The sequence below is a fragment of the Melanostigma gelatinosum genome, assembly GCF_949748355.1.
Source record: "Melanostigma gelatinosum genome assembly, chromosome: 13".
Lineage (NCBI taxonomy): Eukaryota > Metazoa > Chordata > Actinopteri > Perciformes > Zoarcidae > Melanostigma > Melanostigma gelatinosum.
In genome coordinates this window covers 10982077-10999504 of record NC_136646.1, presented here as the reverse complement: position 1 = coordinate 10999504, position 17428 = coordinate 10982077, and the positions used below count along the sequence as shown (strand labels likewise).

At 47.2% G+C, this 17428-nt stretch overlaps 2 protein-coding genes across 3 annotated transcripts in view; both read left to right on the top strand.

Moving 5' to 3' along the window:
- Positions 1–980: 980 nt before the first annotated feature.
- Positions 981–5359, top strand: actb2 (actin, beta 2). Its single transcript, XM_079281932.1, has 6 exons — positions 981–1138; positions 2596–2725; positions 3057–3296; positions 3705–4143; positions 4251–4432; positions 4548–5359. Exons 2-6 carry the CDS (start codon positions 2603–2605, stop codon positions 4689–4691), a joined length of 1128 nt encoding a protein of 375 aa, XP_079138058.1. The 5' UTR covers positions 981–1138; positions 2596–2602; the 3' UTR covers positions 4692–5359.
- Positions 5360–12670: 7311 nt separating this feature from the next.
- The window catches only part of tnrc18 (trinucleotide repeat containing 18), a 40703-nt gene continuing 35945 nt past the window's right edge, over positions 12671–17428 (top strand). For both annotated transcript variants that reach the window (XM_079281984.1, XM_079281983.1), the window contains exons 1-2: positions 12671–12759; positions 14368–14712. In XM_079281984.1, coding sequence (XP_079138110.1) covers positions 14505–14712 — 208 coding nt within the window. In that variant the 5' untranslated portion in view covers positions 12671–12759; positions 14368–14504. The remainder of the gene's footprint in view (positions 12760–14367; positions 14713–17428) is intronic.

The window sequence follows — 17428 nt, the reverse complement described above, 5'->3', positions numbered from 1 at the left end:
CCTCATTAGTCACGATGTGAAGGAGGCAGAGGGTGAAAGGCCCCAATATAAAAGTCCACCCTTGCAGCAATGCAGAGGAGCAGGAAGTGGACATAGGACCGGAGTGTGTGTGTTTTACTTGATAGAGGTGAATAGGAGCAGGTAAAAAAAGGGTACTCCACTGTATACTACATTAAAACTATATTTCTAATACCTGCATCTAGTTCACTACAAGCAGCGTTGAAATAATGAGAATGCTAACAGATGCCATCCTCTCCTGAAACGACTCACCTTTGTCAAACTACTGAATCTCAGGGCTAGCATGCAGCCACTGACAGACTACATAGGAAGAGCCCAAGACCATGGAGCCACAGAGCACAAATACTTGATCAGTAAATGAACCTTAGCCTGCATAAGTGATCATTCCCCAGCTTGGGATGGATCAGCTCCAGCACCGTGTTATGTGTGTCATGTGTGTGACCTGGTGCTGCAGTGACTGTGACTCCCACTGAGCTCACAGCTGGTTTATTTAAAGTGGACAGTAATATCAGCACAACACACTATATTGTCTTGGATCATCAAATGTTGTCATGTTAATCGCAGGACAATAAGTAAGAACGAGGGCAGCCTTTGGGTAGAAGGTCTCGGGCCTTTGCAGCCTTCACAGGGAGGAGTCACTAGTGCTGAGCTCTTTCCGTTATCATATAACTGGGCTATGAGTATGCATATAACGGTTCAGAGCAGGTGCGGGGAAGACATTGTCCCTCTAATAAAAGTCCATACATGTAATTAACATGTAAATAAAACAGTTTTATCCAGAGATTAGGTTTACTGGGCCCCACAGCTTCAATCCCTTCCCTTTTATTTTTCTCCAATCCTTCGCTATTATCGCCTCCCCTCTCTCCCTCTCCCTCAAATCGCAAGCGCCCAGTGCACCACAGTGTGCACGCGACGTGCCCCAGTACATGACGCTGGACCAATCAGAGGGCGCCTTTCCGAAAGTTTACCTTTTATGGAGAGAGCCGGGCAACTGACGCAGTATAAAGCACACGCGCCCACAGCTAGTCGATTCACTCTGAGCGCCGTCACACGCAGCTTGTGCGGGATATCATTTGCCTGAAACCGGTTCCCTTAAAGCGAAAAGCCCCCCCACCCAAAGGTAAGGAGACAAACTATTGCAATCTGATTTCAAATTTTAGCATCATATTTCGAGTAAACAGTGAGTTGAATTGCTTTTCTTAAAATCAACTGACATTTGCCTTATTTAAATGCGAAAAATGACGAAGACCACGAGGTTCTTTGTCCCGTCATGCATCAACTTACTGCTAATTTACCTTTTATGATTTTAGAAAGTAATCACAAAAGACTGCAGTTTCTGCATTTTGGTTGTGTTAAAGTACGCATTGGTATTTGCTAGACACCGCTAAACTAATGCGAATCACAGGTGCCTTTTGGATGTAGCCGGTTAATGAAGACCGTTACTTTTAAGACTGTTACTTTTAAGATGATGGTCGTACTACGACTGAGTTTTCCGTCGTGTAGTTTCACAACATTTGCAGTATTCCTGTGCTGGCTTGTGTCGTTCCTCAGCAGGGTACTCTGAAAGAGACTTGTGAGTTAAGGTCGTCTGGACTCCGGCTGCTCCCTTTGTGCGCCTGATGCGGCGGGGTGTGACCTACTTTAGCATATTAGCTTAGCCACATCATGCTAACACCGCCCTTCAGACTTGTGGCATTTTAGATCAAGAATTATTTTATTTTTGTTCTGTTGTCACTTGCGTCTACTTCCTGGGTGTGTTAGATTCACTTTAACATAGTAGTTTATATTCCCCAGGTTACTTTTAAATGGGAAAGGAAAAAAATGATGAGGCCTGCAAAAAACGTAAGATCTGTCTTTCAATTTCGGGTCTTGCCAACTTGTATATGAAAAAAGGGGAAATTGTGAATGACTAATCGTCCACCCGTAGAAAAGGCGTGGCTTTCTGGAAATGGAGCGTCAGTCAAGGACCTGTGACCCATTCATGAGTCAACGTATGAGTTAATTATGAAACTATTTCATTAATTCGTTTTTACTGTCTGTGTTTCAAGGTTGATATCAGACGTTTGGTAAAAATGTTGAATTTATGGTAATGCATTCAGTCGTGTATCAGTTGGGCAGTTTCAAATGACTGAAACAGTCCGAGTATGACGCAGTGATATTGAAGAGAGCATTTTTGTGGAGATTAGAACCGTTATAGTTGAGCAACAACGGAAACGAGAAACTGAGGAAGTCAACTGAGTTGAACCAGAGGGAGTGGTCGCGCGGCCCCGTTGTCCGTTAATGTCCAATGTTTCTTTTTTCTTCTGTGGTGTCGCTCTGGCCGCGCGCCATGGCGCCGGTAGCTGCAAAGCTGCTCAAAACCGAGCCATGTCCTTATATGGTAACAGAATGCAGCGCCACTTCCTTTTGTCTGGCTCGGTCGGAATGTGGGGCACGAGCTCCACCCAGCGGCTGGTGTCGTGAACTGCCGTTAGTTGTGAACAGGAAGTTGGGGGTTAAGAGTGTTACACGGGCGCTGTTTTAGTGAGGCGGGTGCGAGACATGTCTTTAACGGCATTTTTTTTTTTCCTTTACCAGTTCAGCCATGGAAGATGAAATCGCCGCACTGGTTGTTGACAACGGATCCGGTATGTGCAAAGCCGGATTCGCCGGAGATGACGCCCCTCGTGCTGTCTTTCCCTCCATCGTCGGTCGCCCCAGGCATCAGGTGAGTGATTGATGTCCAACAGGAGAAACAAGCATTTGCTGTTACACGATTAATTATGGATTTTAATGCACACCTAAGTGGCACATTTTAATGAATAAAAATAAGCAATTAAAAAAATGTATTTTATGCAAGCTGACAATCTCTTCAGTAGTTCAATGATATTCAGCTTGAAAATCTTATCAGTCAAAATTAATATAGTAGAAGGTCTTATGCCATAATTACGCCATACTTCGTGGATCAAAGTACATGTAGTAAAGACGTTTGCCTGTAACTATACTTGGAATGCCCTACGCATCTCCATGTTTAACCATCTGGCTGATTTCTTGTCCAGGGAGTGATGGTGGGTATGGGCCAGAAGGACAGCTACGTTGGTGATGAAGCCCAGAGCAAGAGAGGTATCCTGACTCTGAAGTACCCCATTGAGCACGGTATTGTGACCAACTGGGATGACATGGAGAAGATCTGGCATCACACCTTCTACAACGAGCTGAGAGTTGCCCCTGAGGAGCACCCTGTCCTGCTCACAGAGGCCCCCCTGAACCCCAAAGCCAACAGGGAGAAGATGACCCAGGTACACACCCTTATTTGTGCACGTACAGAATTTAGCGCATCTGAATGTATTCCCTGTTAAAGACTAGTAGCCTCATTTCCGCCTCGGTTTCCCTCTCCATTCCATTCTCACTTGCTCCTTCCTCCCCCTCTCCTCCAGGATCTCTCTCCTATACCATGATCTATCATCAACAGGTCTCTCTTGACTGTGTGCCTTTTCTGCACTTGTGTTATGTTTAGCCGAGTCAGTAGATCAGCACCAATAGACTCTGACATGCACAAGTGTAAAGGAATGTTGACTTTCTGCACTGGTGTTCTCTACTAACTTCAATCTTAGCCCCACACTAATGCATGTAGTGAGTGCAGTGGCCACAGAAGAAGACTTTTACTTAGATTTTTGAATGCTAACATCTTCGCTTCTCTTTTACAGATCATGTTCGAGACCTTCAACACCCCCGCCATGTACGTTGCCATCCAGGCTGTGCTGTCCCTGTATGCCTCTGGTCGTACCACTGGTATCGTCATGGACTCCGGTGATGGTGTGACCCACACAGTGCCCATCTATGAGGGCTATGCTCTGCCCCACGCCATCCTGCGTCTGGATTTGGCCGGCCGCGACCTCACAGACTACCTCATGAAGATCCTGACAGAGCGTGGCTACTCCTTCACCACCACTGCTGAGAGGGAAATCGTGCGTGACATCAAGGAGAAGCTGTGCTACGTCGCCCTGGACTTCGAGCAGGAGATGGGCACCGCTGCCTCCTCTTCCTCCCTGGAGAAGAGCTACGAGCTGCCCGACGGACAGGTCATCACCATCGGCAATGAGAGGTTCCGTTGCCCAGAGGCCCTCTTCCAGCCTTCCTTCCTCGGTATGTTTTCCAACTTGAGCCTAACCTGCACTTAATGCGGCAAACATGTCCAACCCTTATGGTTGCCCTGCACTTCAACTTGCTTACAAGTGTGTATCTGCCCTCAGGTATGGAGTCATGCGGAATCCACGAGACCACCTACAACAGCATCATGAAGTGTGACGTCGACATCCGTAAGGACCTGTACGCCAACACCGTGCTGTCTGGAGGTACCACCATGTACCCCGGCATTGCTGACAGGATGCAGAAGGAGATCACATCCCTGGCCCCATCCACCATGAAGATCAAGGTGAGCTGACTAGCTATGGAGCCAGCAGACTGACGTGATGTTGCTGCTCATGGTGTCTGGTGATGCAGACTAATGCTTTGGTATCCTCACGTTTGTTTCTGTCATCTTCCTGCAGATCATTGCCCCACCAGAGCGTAAATACTCTGTCTGGATCGGAGGCTCCATCCTGGCCTCTCTGTCCACCTTCCAGCAGATGTGGATCAGCAAGCAGGAGTACGATGAGTCCGGCCCCTCCATCGTCCACCGCAAATGCTTCTAAACAGACTGTTCCTCCTCCCCCGTCCCCAACCAAACGCCCAACAACTTCAGCTCTGTGCAAAACAACCACACACCACACACTTCTCATACACACTCAGGCGCAGAGCCTAGATGACCAACTCATTGGCATGGCTTCAGTTATTTTTGGCGCTTGACTCAGGATCTTAAACTGGAACGATGAAGGAGACCGTAATGTTTTTGGCTAAGTTTAAAAAAAAAAAAAGCACCCCAGGGTTCTGCAGTTGCATCTGGGGACTTAAAAAAATGTACATTTAGTTTTCTTTTGAGTCATTCCAAATGTTTGTTAACTGCATTGTTCAGACACATGATTCCAAATGTTAACTGCATTGTTCAGACACGTATTCGCCTCTGTGAAGGCTGCCCAGTGGTTGGCGCATACTTAAACATGGTTGTAGTATCGCTTGTATGTAAATTATGTCTGGGTTTTTTGTACTTTCAGCCTTAAAAATATCTTGGTCCTGTTAATTTTTTTTGTTTTTGTTATGCAAAACCCAATCGTGACCTACTTCCCCCTGATGGAGGTTTCATCCCCGGGGTGGTGGGGCAAGGGGTCTCGAAGTGATGGGGTAACATGGGGTGCCAGACCGGTGGGGCCAACCTGTACACTGACTAAACGATCCAATAAAGTGCACATGTGTTCCGACATGACGTCTGACTCTTGTCTTCCATAAAAGCTTTATTTCTATTTGATTGTGAAAAGCTATTAAAGCGGAAACAAAACATTATGTAGGAAAAGGTTTTCTTCAGATGGCCTGACTACATGCAGTGTCTATACTTAAAGTCTTATTGCTGCAATAAAGAGCTAACTTTATCTTGATGTGAACTTGTATTTAATCCAGGTCTCAGCCACACACTAGAACTTCTATTTTCCTCTTCAATGTAGGCCTCTAAACGAACACTAGAATAAGTACGACTCTCAATACTATGGTTTAGATGAGTGAATGCTGAACTTATCGAGAAACTTTCTGTAAATATTTACTTAAAACATGAGTGAACCACAGTAAGACATTTGTTACAATAGTAATTAAATCTGTAGCCTGGCAGTAATTTTGGGCTGAAGCACAGGACAGCTGACCCGTTGACCTCTGCACCACTTAATGCCTCACCTGATCAGGGCTTAAGTTCTGATTGTCTTGGCAGTGGAGTGTTTTTGGATATTTACTAGCAACCATTTTAGCGTTTTCCAGTGAGAGTTCAGTTAACAGGTCATGTGACTAGTCCTTTCTGGAGTGTGCTTGCTAAACTTGGGCCAATCCTGATTCATTATTCACAAGTCTGCAACTGCTTTTGTATCACACTGATCTCTAATTTAGACACTAGTATTTTCAAATGGCAATATAATTCCTGGATGATGAAATGTGTGGCAAGAGGCCATACATTTACTGATGAACACATGACTTCATGCGAGCTGACCAGGTGGGTTTGGTTTGACTGGCTCATTCAGGACTGTTCAAACACCACGTTTATAACAGGTGAATATGAGTGAAATACAGACGGCAGAGAGAAACACTTCAAAATGACGTGGCTGCTGCATTTGTTCTGCCATAGCACAACCATCACTAGCTCTCATCTCTTTACATTCATCAGTATCTGCTGCATCCTCCTCGGATCATGCTGACCGATTTGCTGCAGCGTTCAGCTGACTGAGCGTGAGATGAGTTAAAAGGTCGGGGCGGGCTCTAAGGACACACCCAGCTGTCAGTCAGTCACAGGTTAGAAAAAGGAAAGTCACTTATTGTCAAGTCTTTTTTTTCCCCTCTATCCTCCGGGATCTTGTCAGTACATCGAGCTCTCCTCGTGGGATCATGAGGTTGTTTGTTAGCCAGAAATGCTTTGTGGATCAGTGACCTGCGGATGTTGGCAAAGTAGAACAAAAATGCTCCCTGAGGACACATCCAACTACAGTGATCACAGACTTGTTTTATTTGCCTTCAGGCTCTCCAAACCCACATCAGAGAAGCACTGAATGGCATCCTTGAACTCCTCTGTGTTCATAAACAGATTGTGGATTTACAGCAGTTGCACAGTTTAGACAGCAGATGGCAGTGAAGCTCCATTTCTTATTTTCTTTACTTGAATCCAAAAGTGAGGCGTGACTGTGTTGCTGCATCCCTATGATCCAAACACCTCAGCTCATATCAGAGCGTATGCACAGAGCTAGAGCTGAGATCATGCTTGTTCTGTTTTGAGTATTTCCTTCTTTGGAAATAAAGTTAAATTCTATTTGAATAAATGGTGTTATTGGGCTGGTGTGGGAGGGTGCCGGAGACAGGAGTGTGTGTGTCCAGTACAGCAGTGAAGACTAGATGAAAAAAGATGGAGTGTGTCAATAAAACAACTGAGCGTGTCCATGTTATAAACCAGCTTTTCCTGTAATGGTGGGAAAAGATCAACTGCTGACAGGGGGCCCGTTTCCTGTCCACATCTACAAAACGGATGGCAACATTTGCACCTTTACGGTGAGAGAGGGAAGAAGAGGATAAGACGGATGGCGGGTGGCGCGGCCCCACCCTCGTGTTCTATGCATCATATATCCTGTTTCTGTGTGTGTGACACCGCACGTCCAGCACGGGCCCCCAAAGTCACGCTGCACCCATTAGTCAGGCTGTCCCAGTTGCGCACAGTTATTTCTGTTCCGCACGGTGGCACCCGGTGATATACGATGAGCCTGCAGGGTCTGTGCGCGTGCACGTGGAGGGCGTTTGCTATTGATGTGCATTCATATATGCGCGCATTAAGTCAGGGTGCTCGCACACATTGAAGATCAAGCGTGTTTGGTGTCGGAGATGTATTCCATCTCTCCGCAGCCCCCTCTGCCTGTGATTCTGCTGAGGCTGCTTCCCTTTTATTGCCGCGCCAGCAAAACACTCACTGGCAGGGAAGCAGAACTTGGCATGCTCGCGCGTGTGTGTGCGTGTAATGTACCGTTCGTGTGTGCGAGCAAGTGCAAACCATACTTAATTTTGCTGTGATTGTCGCGCACGCGCGCAGGTGTTTAGCGCTGCAGGTGTTCGCGAGCGCGAGACGGCACAGAACGGAGAGGGACCAATTTGTCAGGCTCGCTGTGTTCCTCCCGTTTTTACGAACAGCTGCGCTGCTTTACGGCAGATCCATCGGTCGGGTCGGTGATGCGCACGCAGTTCCCTTCTTCCTCCAGCAGGTGGAGCCGCTGCGCCGCTTCGGCCTGTTTGGCAGAGAGAGTGGGTGAAGAGCGAAGAGAAGGCTACTACTGCTGACAGAAGCAGGCCAGCAGGGAATAATTGATCACATTGAAATGCAGTAGCTGCTGTTTCTGTTCCTTTTTTGTTTGCCTCAGAGTGATGTGCATTCTAGCGAAGGTGACATGTTCACTGAAGGCGATGCCCCCCCCCCCCCCCCCCCCTGCACAGCTATCCCACTGTTTTAGTTTAGGTTGATTTTATGACAGCAGATGAAGAGTGTTGTCTTTTGTCAGTGAGCTGCAGACTGACACAAGCTTTTTGGTCTTTTGTTTTCTTTCTGTGATTTTTCATATCACAAACATATTCTGTACCCCCCCCCCCCCCCACCACACCACCATTATTCTGAATAGGAATAAAGTATTTGTTGTAACAGCAGACTTGTTAGCAGCTATTAAAAGAGCTAAAAGAGAGAGAACGGGTTTAAAAGAGGAGTGGAGGCCCCTGCAGGCATTTTCAATTTTTGTCTTTCTTCTTTTCACGAGGCGTCAGCGGCCCTGACGCATCACTGCCACATCTTCACTCAGCAGGAGACGCGTCTCGCTGCATCAACGTTTCCTCACGGTTGTGGTTTTCTTTTATCGAGAAAACCCTCCACGATTTCTCAGAGCTGTAACCGCACGACCCAGGCGCCAAAAATATGCACTCAGTGCAGCGCAGGCCTGCTCCAGCACCCTGCATGCACAGTTGACACCCCCCACCCCCTCCATCCTCCCCCAGCTTGGTTTGAAGCAGCAGTGGCAGATGGGAATCACTTTGCTTTGACTCCCTTGTCCTCGCCTTGGTACCGTTTTCCAGACATAAGAGTGTTTATTTTGATTAGATTAAAATATAATTCAGGCTTTTGGCTGCGTCTTCACGGTTTGTTTGACGGGGGACAGCGTGCATCATTTACATATAGTAGATGTTGTGATTTGGGTCTTGGATGTGGTAGAAATGTAGGGACAACTCATCTATTTTGTGTGTTCTAACATGAGCGTGTGTACGTGTGGTGGCTCAGTCCTGCTGAATTAATAAACTGCCATACTTGTGATGTCTGGGAAGTACATCCGGCCCGCCACGTCATTTTATGTGGCCCGCGAATCCACCAGCAAAAAGAAAAGAAAAAAAGTTTAAAATTTTTTTTTAAGTTAGACTTGATAATAAAAATATCCCGTTGTTGAAATTATGATAGAAAGACATAATGATGAGATACTTAAACACAGAAGCAGCTCTTTGGCTGGTTACTGTACATTTGAAATGGAAATGTATTGTGAGAACATTGAAGACTACTTTAAACGTGGGTTTAAAAACACATGAAATACTTCATGTCGGATTGTGCAAACGCACCCTTGAAAGGATTTTAAGCATTGAACAAAGTTATTGTAATAACTTGTGTTTGATATTTGTCTTTGTTATTTTCTTTAATAGTTTGATCTTTGATAGAGTAATGTGGGTTTCTTAACCCTAAATTAAAAGGATTTAAGTTATAATAACAGAAATGTGCTTAAATATATGTTTACATTTATATAACTGCATGTACAATATTTTTACACTTGAATAAACAATAATCAAATGCAGAGACAGTTATTTACCAATATGTTAGGAGTAGTTACATTTACACAGTCTTACATTTACAACCGGCCCTTTGTGGGCCACCGTGATGCTGATGTGGCCCGGAGTGAAAATGAGTTTGAGACCCCTGATTTACATGCAGGCATCTCACTATTTTCAAACACGGCAACATCCAGTCGCATGAAATCAGGCTCATTTATAGAAGCTCACCATCATCCCATCGCAAAATCACATTTACGGTGACAAATGTGTGAACCACCAGACAGCGTGCAGATTCTCTTTGTGCCCCCCCCCCCATGTCATCCTCTACACATTCAGATGTGTGACTGCCCCCCCCCCCCCCCCCCCCCCAGCTGAATTAATCAATGCTGTCTGTGTGCTCTGTTCCCCTGTGGGTTAACACACACCTGGAGACAATCAGATGGTCTGGTCTGCCCCCCCCCCCCCCCCAAAATAAAATAAAATCAGTTACCTGATCCTTCAACTGATGGAGCAGAATTAACCCAACAATGATATTTGGACAGCCACACGGCTGGATGTTGACGTGGTGGTCAAGACAAACACAACGAGCCTAAAGCATGAGTCTGGGGTTACAAGTGTTCTCATTCTGTCAAAAAAAATGTTAGTGGCATGAAAAATTGTCTGCGGTATTGTGTTGACTCAGCAGCGGTTCGGGCTGTAAATCATGTTCTTTCTGTACTTTTCCATTGCAGCCTCACATCGAGGACGAGCTTTAAATTGGACCATCCTTAAAGAGCCCATGCTGGTGTATACAGGCTATACAAAGATATAATCTACCAAATGGTCCCATCTGCTCGCGCAGAACAATGCATCAGTGAGAGGATAACCTAGAAATACACAGATCTGTGTTATTACCATCAGAGAAAGGTTAGAAGCTGCACTTAGACCACACGTTGTCGTTAGCATGCTGAGTGCAAAACATAATTGTCTTTATTGGATTCTTTTTGGTTGAACAATGGATGTATGGATGGATAAAATAATTTCAGCACCATGTTGAGCTATAATAATTAAGGACGGTCCCATCACCGTAAAAAAAACATTAATTCAATTTAGACGATGTCTTTAAATTGTAGTCGTCAAACGTGATTCATTTATACGACTAAGCTGGTCAATTCAATTGTATGAATACCACCAGCAGCCGAACCCACCTCGGAGTGGAGATAACCCCCCACGGACAACGAAAACAACCACGAGAAGACGCTCGCGGGGTTTAGAAGACAGCAACAATAGGGCCCGAATCTAGAGGCATTGTCTGAGTTCCCAAAGGTCTGGTTTGGTCCCCTTTGGACGGCTCGGCGCGGGACGTCGCTCTGATCTCCGCCCGGTGACTCCCGTCAGAGCGGCCGGGTCGGGGCCGCCGCTGAGCGGCCTCTTGTCTGTGTGCAGCTCGGTGATTTAGGCTGAAAAAGAATCCACCGGGGTGTGGACCACTTTACCGGACAACCGGACGGCGGAGCCTCCAATGGCTGCTGCCGTTAAGCAGGCGTCCGTCCTCAGCTGCTGCTGCTACGAGGCCTCGCGCCTCCGCCGCGCTCTCTCTTCTCCTTCGTCTGCTGTAGCGCTTCCTTTACACCCCCCCCCCCCCCTACAAGGAGGGCCGCCTTGAAACCGTCCCATTGTAAAAGGGGGAGGGGCTGGACGGGTGTAGAGGGAGGGGGCGACGAGGGCGGCTTGAAACTGTGTTTTTTTTAATCAACATTTCTGCAACTATGTAACGCGGAGTGGTTTACCTCAGAGGAGATTATTCACGATAACATCCCGCGACAGTAGCGTGCACGAGGAGGGGTGGAGAGGTCAGGTTTTTAGTCTTAAATTCACACCAAAGATCAACACACCCTCTTTCTGAATTTTAACATAGCAGTAAAAGGGTGCGCACCACTTCTAATGCAAATGTGTGTGTGTGTGTCCGCTAAACCTCGACTATATGCAGATTACACACAGGGACACGTCCAGCGGTGCTTCACCTACAGCCCGCTATGCGCATTTGCATATAGGCCTGAAGAGAGCCCGGCATTATGTTGTGGAGAATCACAAATACAGCGGCCATGGAGGCGAAAACATTGATTGAGTTTTAGTGCGTTCCCGGACTGACATGATAGAGATCCAGGGTGCTTTCGCCCTGTCAGATCCGCCTGCAGACCCGCCATAGTGCTGAGTGATGGCTCCCAGTCGCTGAGCCCGTTTAACACTAATTAATATCGTTTGATGGAATAAAGACGAGGCGTTAAGCGCCCCAAACTGCAGGTCACGTTATTCGTGTGTAGACCACGTCCATGAAGTGCCAACAAACGTGCAAAAACAAATGTTACTGTAGGGCTTCTGAGCCCTCGCGGCTGTGTTTTGGGCGTGCAAGAACAGGCCTAATTGCTGCGCTATTCTGTGTTGTTGGCTTGTAATTGGCTTCTTTTCTCTCCCCCCCCCCCCTGTAAATATAGCCATAATTACTGGCATGTTACCAGTTGTCTTTGGGAAAACAACGCCCAAAATTGTGGTCACCCCGAATGAAATTGAATAGTTCAATTTGAGGGCTCTGAAGGAATTGTGAGATTGTTATCTCAAGTGGTTGATGTTTGCGTTTATTTTCCTTTTAGAGCAAAGGTGTAAATGGAAAAGTAATGAACTGACGCGGGTAATTATCAGCTGCCTCCATCGTGAGTTGAAATAAACTGTCTCTCACACCACATTCAAAACCATTACAGTGTGTTTTAGGGTAACAATGCGCCCATACTTTCAGTTTCCCAATCTTTGAGCGTCTATTATAATTAGCGTGAAAATGGGTGAGGAGGGGGAGGAGGGGGTTGCCTTGAAACTGGCCCCCCCACCTCTTAAAAACAGAAAGAAACCGACTGCTTGTTTTGATCACTCAGTCTTGAAGAGAGAGGGGACCTTGAAACGGCTCAACCTCCTTGCTCCATAATTGGTTTTATACTGCTGGCGAGCGGCCAGGGTGTTTTCTTTTACACTGGGGATTTGATTGACACTTCGCGCAGCCAATCAGACAGCAGCTTTGCAAACCGTACTGGGCTGGTCTGGGGTTGGGTGGTAGCGAGGGAGATGGGCGGGGCTTGTAAAAACAATGCTGCGCTTCATTGCTGAGGAGTTTACGGACGCGTCAGGGCTTCACCCCCCCCCCTCCAGTTATCCCCCAGTTTACCTTCGGACGAGCCTGTAATGGACTACTCCACTTCTCCCAGCAACCTGGACGCATTTTGAGAAACGTTTTTAGCTCATTTCACCCGGATTTTACACATTCAAGTAAGCGTTCGGCATGTTTTTTTTTTTTTTTTTCTCGTTTGGTTTTTCTTCCTCGCGCTGAAGTGTCTCGAGTTCTCTGTGTTTAAAAACATAATTTTGGGCTGTAAATGTGAGTGAAAAGGGCGCGGAGGTTGTTTTTTTTCCTTGCGTACGACATTTTGGTTTTTTAAGGCGCTGTTGTCGGTGCGAAAATCCCACGTTCGAGACGTTTCCGCCGAGAAAGTTTAGTGTGTCGTTAAAAGAACCGTGAAAAGTTTGAAACGTGGCTGAAGAGCCGTGCTGCTCCGCTGCCGTGTGCCGCATGGAAGACACCGGCGGAGGAACGGACCGTGTACCGTCCAGTGTGTGCACTTCGGAGGGCTTGGAGGCAACACTGGTGTCGGTCTGGTGTATTTCTCCCACGATAACAAAATAAAGGTTTATTGTGATCCACGAGCCGTTCTTCAGACCCGCCTGGATATCACGAGTCGCTGCTGTGATGCGTTTGCTTGCAGCCTGTGAAGGTTAACTCGACTTTCGCCTTGTTTTTTTAACTTCAGTTCACATAAGTCACACGACTCCTGTTTATTATCGGGCAAAATGTATAAAAAGGTTCCACGAGACCCCTACTGTTGCTCCCCTCGTTGCCTTCGGATAAAGTCTCGAATGCGTGTTGTTGTTCTCCTTAAAGTAACTTTTATTATATGTCAATGTTTTTTAATATCACACACACAGCTCTATGCGAAGGTTGTGCTCTATCATCTGTTTTGCGAAAATGATTTTAAAAAAAATCGACCTTTTTAAAAAGATTAAAGACTCATCGCTCGAGTCGGTGCTGATTAAACTGAATATCCGTGGATCGCGTTATTCTCTCTTAAAATACCAGCTCGAGCTCAGGTCCACGAGGTAGACCGTGGATATGAAATGAGGAATTCGTTTTAAAGTGTTTATACGGGTTGGGTTGAAATATCTTCTCGCGTTTGGGCAGCACCCAAACGCGGAGCAGCCCGGACTCAGTATCGCATTTGCGGGCAACAAAACCCCCCTAACCCCGCTGATTAATGATGCAGGCGTTTTGCGACCCGTATTTATTTTTAACCCGTTTGAAATTTATATTTGATGCGCCTCCAGTATTTATGGTGTATTGGTTTACAGGGCGGCTCGGTCCCGCAGCTATTGCTGGTTTTATGGGTTAGGAAACAGCTGGGTAATCGGAAAGAAGGGTCAGAATAGGTTGTTAAAATGTGTCCGTGTTGCATCGCGTGGTCGCTGCATGTTTTGACTGGCCGCCTCTCTCCTGGTTGTGTTTGCCCGAGGAAGAGGAGCCCCGGAGCGGCTGCTTGGCTCGGTGTGCGGGCGGAGCGCTGCTGGTCCTGCTTACATCGCATTAGATCATAATATCGTGGATATAAGTTAAAGCCGAGACCTTCAGTTGAATACGTGTCCGTGTTTACGGTCGATCCGCGGGCTCAACGCTTAGTTTCTGAAGTGGTTTTCCAAACTGCGTCATTGCTCGTATTGACCGCCTGTTCGCTGGAAACGGGAGAAATCCTCAAACTACCAGCTCCCAGTGTTCAGTGTGCCTTCAGATCGAGTATCAAGCGAGTGTGTTCTTGTTGTGTGTTCTAGGGCAGCAGGATGGCTGAGAAGGAGCCCGAATCGCCTGGAAAACTAAAGACACTATTATAGCCTAAAACTGGCTTATTCAGAATAGGGGGCCTCTCCGAACGGACTATTTCTTTTCACAACTTTCCCCACTGTGGATAATGGATGGCAGAGATTTTGGACCTCCCCGATCCGTCCACGTACCACCCCCGTTGTTGGCGGGGCTCGCAATGGAGTCTCACCGACTCGGAGCCGCGGCAGCAGCCGGGAGGATCGCTCCCTCGCCCGGTCACTTGGGCGCGAGTCATCCGCCGCCTCTCCACTCCGGAAAATTCCTGCCATCGGCCATTAACCTACATCCACACCACAGTAAGTACTCGATGTTAGACTGCAGTGTGACTGCCCCCAAAAGCACAACCCTGAAATAATCAAATATTAACTTGAAATAACGCTGCGCAAAAAAAAAAAAAATTTAAATAATAATGCGCACGGTTTGTGTCATCATGTGCGGTCATCTCTTGGATGCCGCTACGGTCTTCTGTTGGGAAATGTAGCCCCGGCGTATGTTTCATAAGGAGGTGTGGCTGTTATAAAGCGGTGACAAGTTTCACATGTGAAAGTGTTTGATCACGTTGACGATCCTCAGCCTTCGCGATCAACGCATCAGCGGGAAATGTGTGTGCACACGGCGGTGGGTTTATTAAGGCACCGAACAGGGGCCGACTGTTGAGGGTGGTGGTGTGGGTGTTGCTGCAGCACTATGCGGGTCAGGGTGCAATGGTCTTGGATTGCATGTGGACCGTTACACCGTCACCGCTGTGAGAGCAGATGCGGTTTATATATATGTGTGTGTGTGTGTGTGTGTGTGTGTGTAAGTGTGTTTGGGAGAGTGGGGGTGGCAAAGTTGCGACCGCAGAGCGAAGGCAGACCACCTCTACCCCCGCTGGAGGGACATTTCTGGAGTGTTTGTGAGAGGTAAAAATGGCCGTGGTTCAGTCTCAGGTATTTGGAGTAAAAGCCGCTCTGCTGGAACATTTGGCAAATGGCTGATGCTGCTTTTACGTGTGTGTGTGTGTGTGTGTGTGTGCTGCTGCTGCTTTAAGTACACTGGGGGAATGTGTGTGAGGGGAAAGAGATCAAGTATGTGTGTGCGTGCACCTTGAATCAGCACACGTTTGGTTCAAACGGGATGGTTTCGATGCGTTTGGCCAGCAAACCTGCGTGTGTGTGTGTGTGTGTGTGTGTGTGTGTGTGTGTGTGTGTGTGTGTGTGTGTGTGTGTGTGTGTGTGTGTGTGTGTGTGTGTGTGTGTGTGTGTGTGTGTGTGTGTGTGTGTGTGTGTGTGTGTGTGTGTGTGTGTGTGTGTGTGTGTGTGTGTGTGTGTGTGTGTGTGTGTGTGTGTCTTTAGTCAGTAGATCATGTTATGTATGTTATTCCCTGGTGATTTCCTTTTTACTTTCACTGCCTGCCCAGTGACGTCTGCTCCTGCTATTAGTATGGAAGCCTTGAAATAACATGGTGCAAAAAAAAAGGAGCGATAACGCTGCGTGTTTACATACTTTTTTTGTGGTCAAGTCAAAGGGAAATTCGGAGCGCTGTCATTTAGGTTCAAAGTGTGTGTGTGTGTGGGAAAGATGGGTCTGCTGTGTCTTTTTGGAAAATGGAAAGTCTGACAAATGCTCTCATCGAGTTACTTCCATCCCCCTGAAGTCATGAAGCTGCAGACGGATACAATTACAGTTCCTCTGGTTTCTCTTCAGAGGTAAACCCCGGAGATAATAACATTCCGGTTTATCCGTGTTTCCCCCGTCCCTGTCATCAGAGCGTGGGCTCAATGAATGCAGCTCTTGTCACTTGGAGTGTGAGCTACTAGAGGTCTGGTAAAGTGAGGCAGGCCTCTGATGAAACGCTAATTTGACACACCGACGGAGCCCACACACTCACCTCGCACACGCACGTGAAAAAGCTGTCTGAGATGAAATCAACTCTCAGCGGGGAGCATTGGGATGATTGATGGCTGTACCGCGGCAAAGAGAAGCACGGGGCGCGCCTCACTGCAGCTAGTTGAACTGATTTCATTTCATTTTTGTGTGCAGCTTTAGAATAACACGTAAGTATTTTCAGGTGAAATGATCAGCTGTGTGGGTTTGCTGTAAACCACCATCACTGGGTAAAATGTGTCCTTGTAGCGGCAGTGTGTTTCAGCCCCCTGTGGCTCTGAGATGAGTTTACAATTGCTTGCTGTGGGTCGGGGGGGGGGGATTGTGAAGTGGAATTGACTCTCTACCGCTGTTCCGTCCCAGATTGGCAGTTTAAACGCTCCTTTAAAGCGGGATGCATTTTATTCTGCCCACACGCTGACCTCCTCGCTCTCATCTCTCCCCGACGCTCACTCGCAACCTCTCCGCCCACTAACAACACGGCGGCGCACGACGTGGGTCGTTTAGCTTTATGGCACTCCTCAATATCAAATCCCCACACATTACATTAACCAAACCCAATTGAGATCTCGGTCCCGTGCTTGTGATAACGCCGCACGAGCCCGGTCACGGGATAATTACCCTCTCCAATGTTCACAGTGTTCCTGTTTTGATTGCGATACACGGTGAGAATCTGGAGCTCAAGGAACTGGCGTGTGACCAGAGGAGCCAAGGTCACCCCGCTACCGTCTTTGTTGACATGCGCTTCGTGGAATTCAGTGCGTTTGTTTTGCGCTGTTGTGTTTGGCCGACCTCTTGATAGCAGGGTTGACTGTTTATTGCTGTTGACGCACCCTGAGAGGAGCCTCCCTTATTGTTGGTCTTAGTTAAGTTTTAAGAGGATTTCCACCGTAACAGAGCACAGTGTCTCCTTTTTTATTCCCACAACTAAAAGGTTGACGTGGGGGGGGGGGGGGGGTTGTTTTACATTGTGAAGCCGCAGAGGGTTTGTTGACATTCGGGCTACATACACTCTGTAAAGACGTTATTATTCCTTCAGCAAATACCTGCAGTATTCCAATTCATTCACACAGGCTTTTATCTAAACACGATGGGGTCTGTCTGGGTCACTGTTTATAGATGTGAAATGGCTGTAAATGGTCCTCT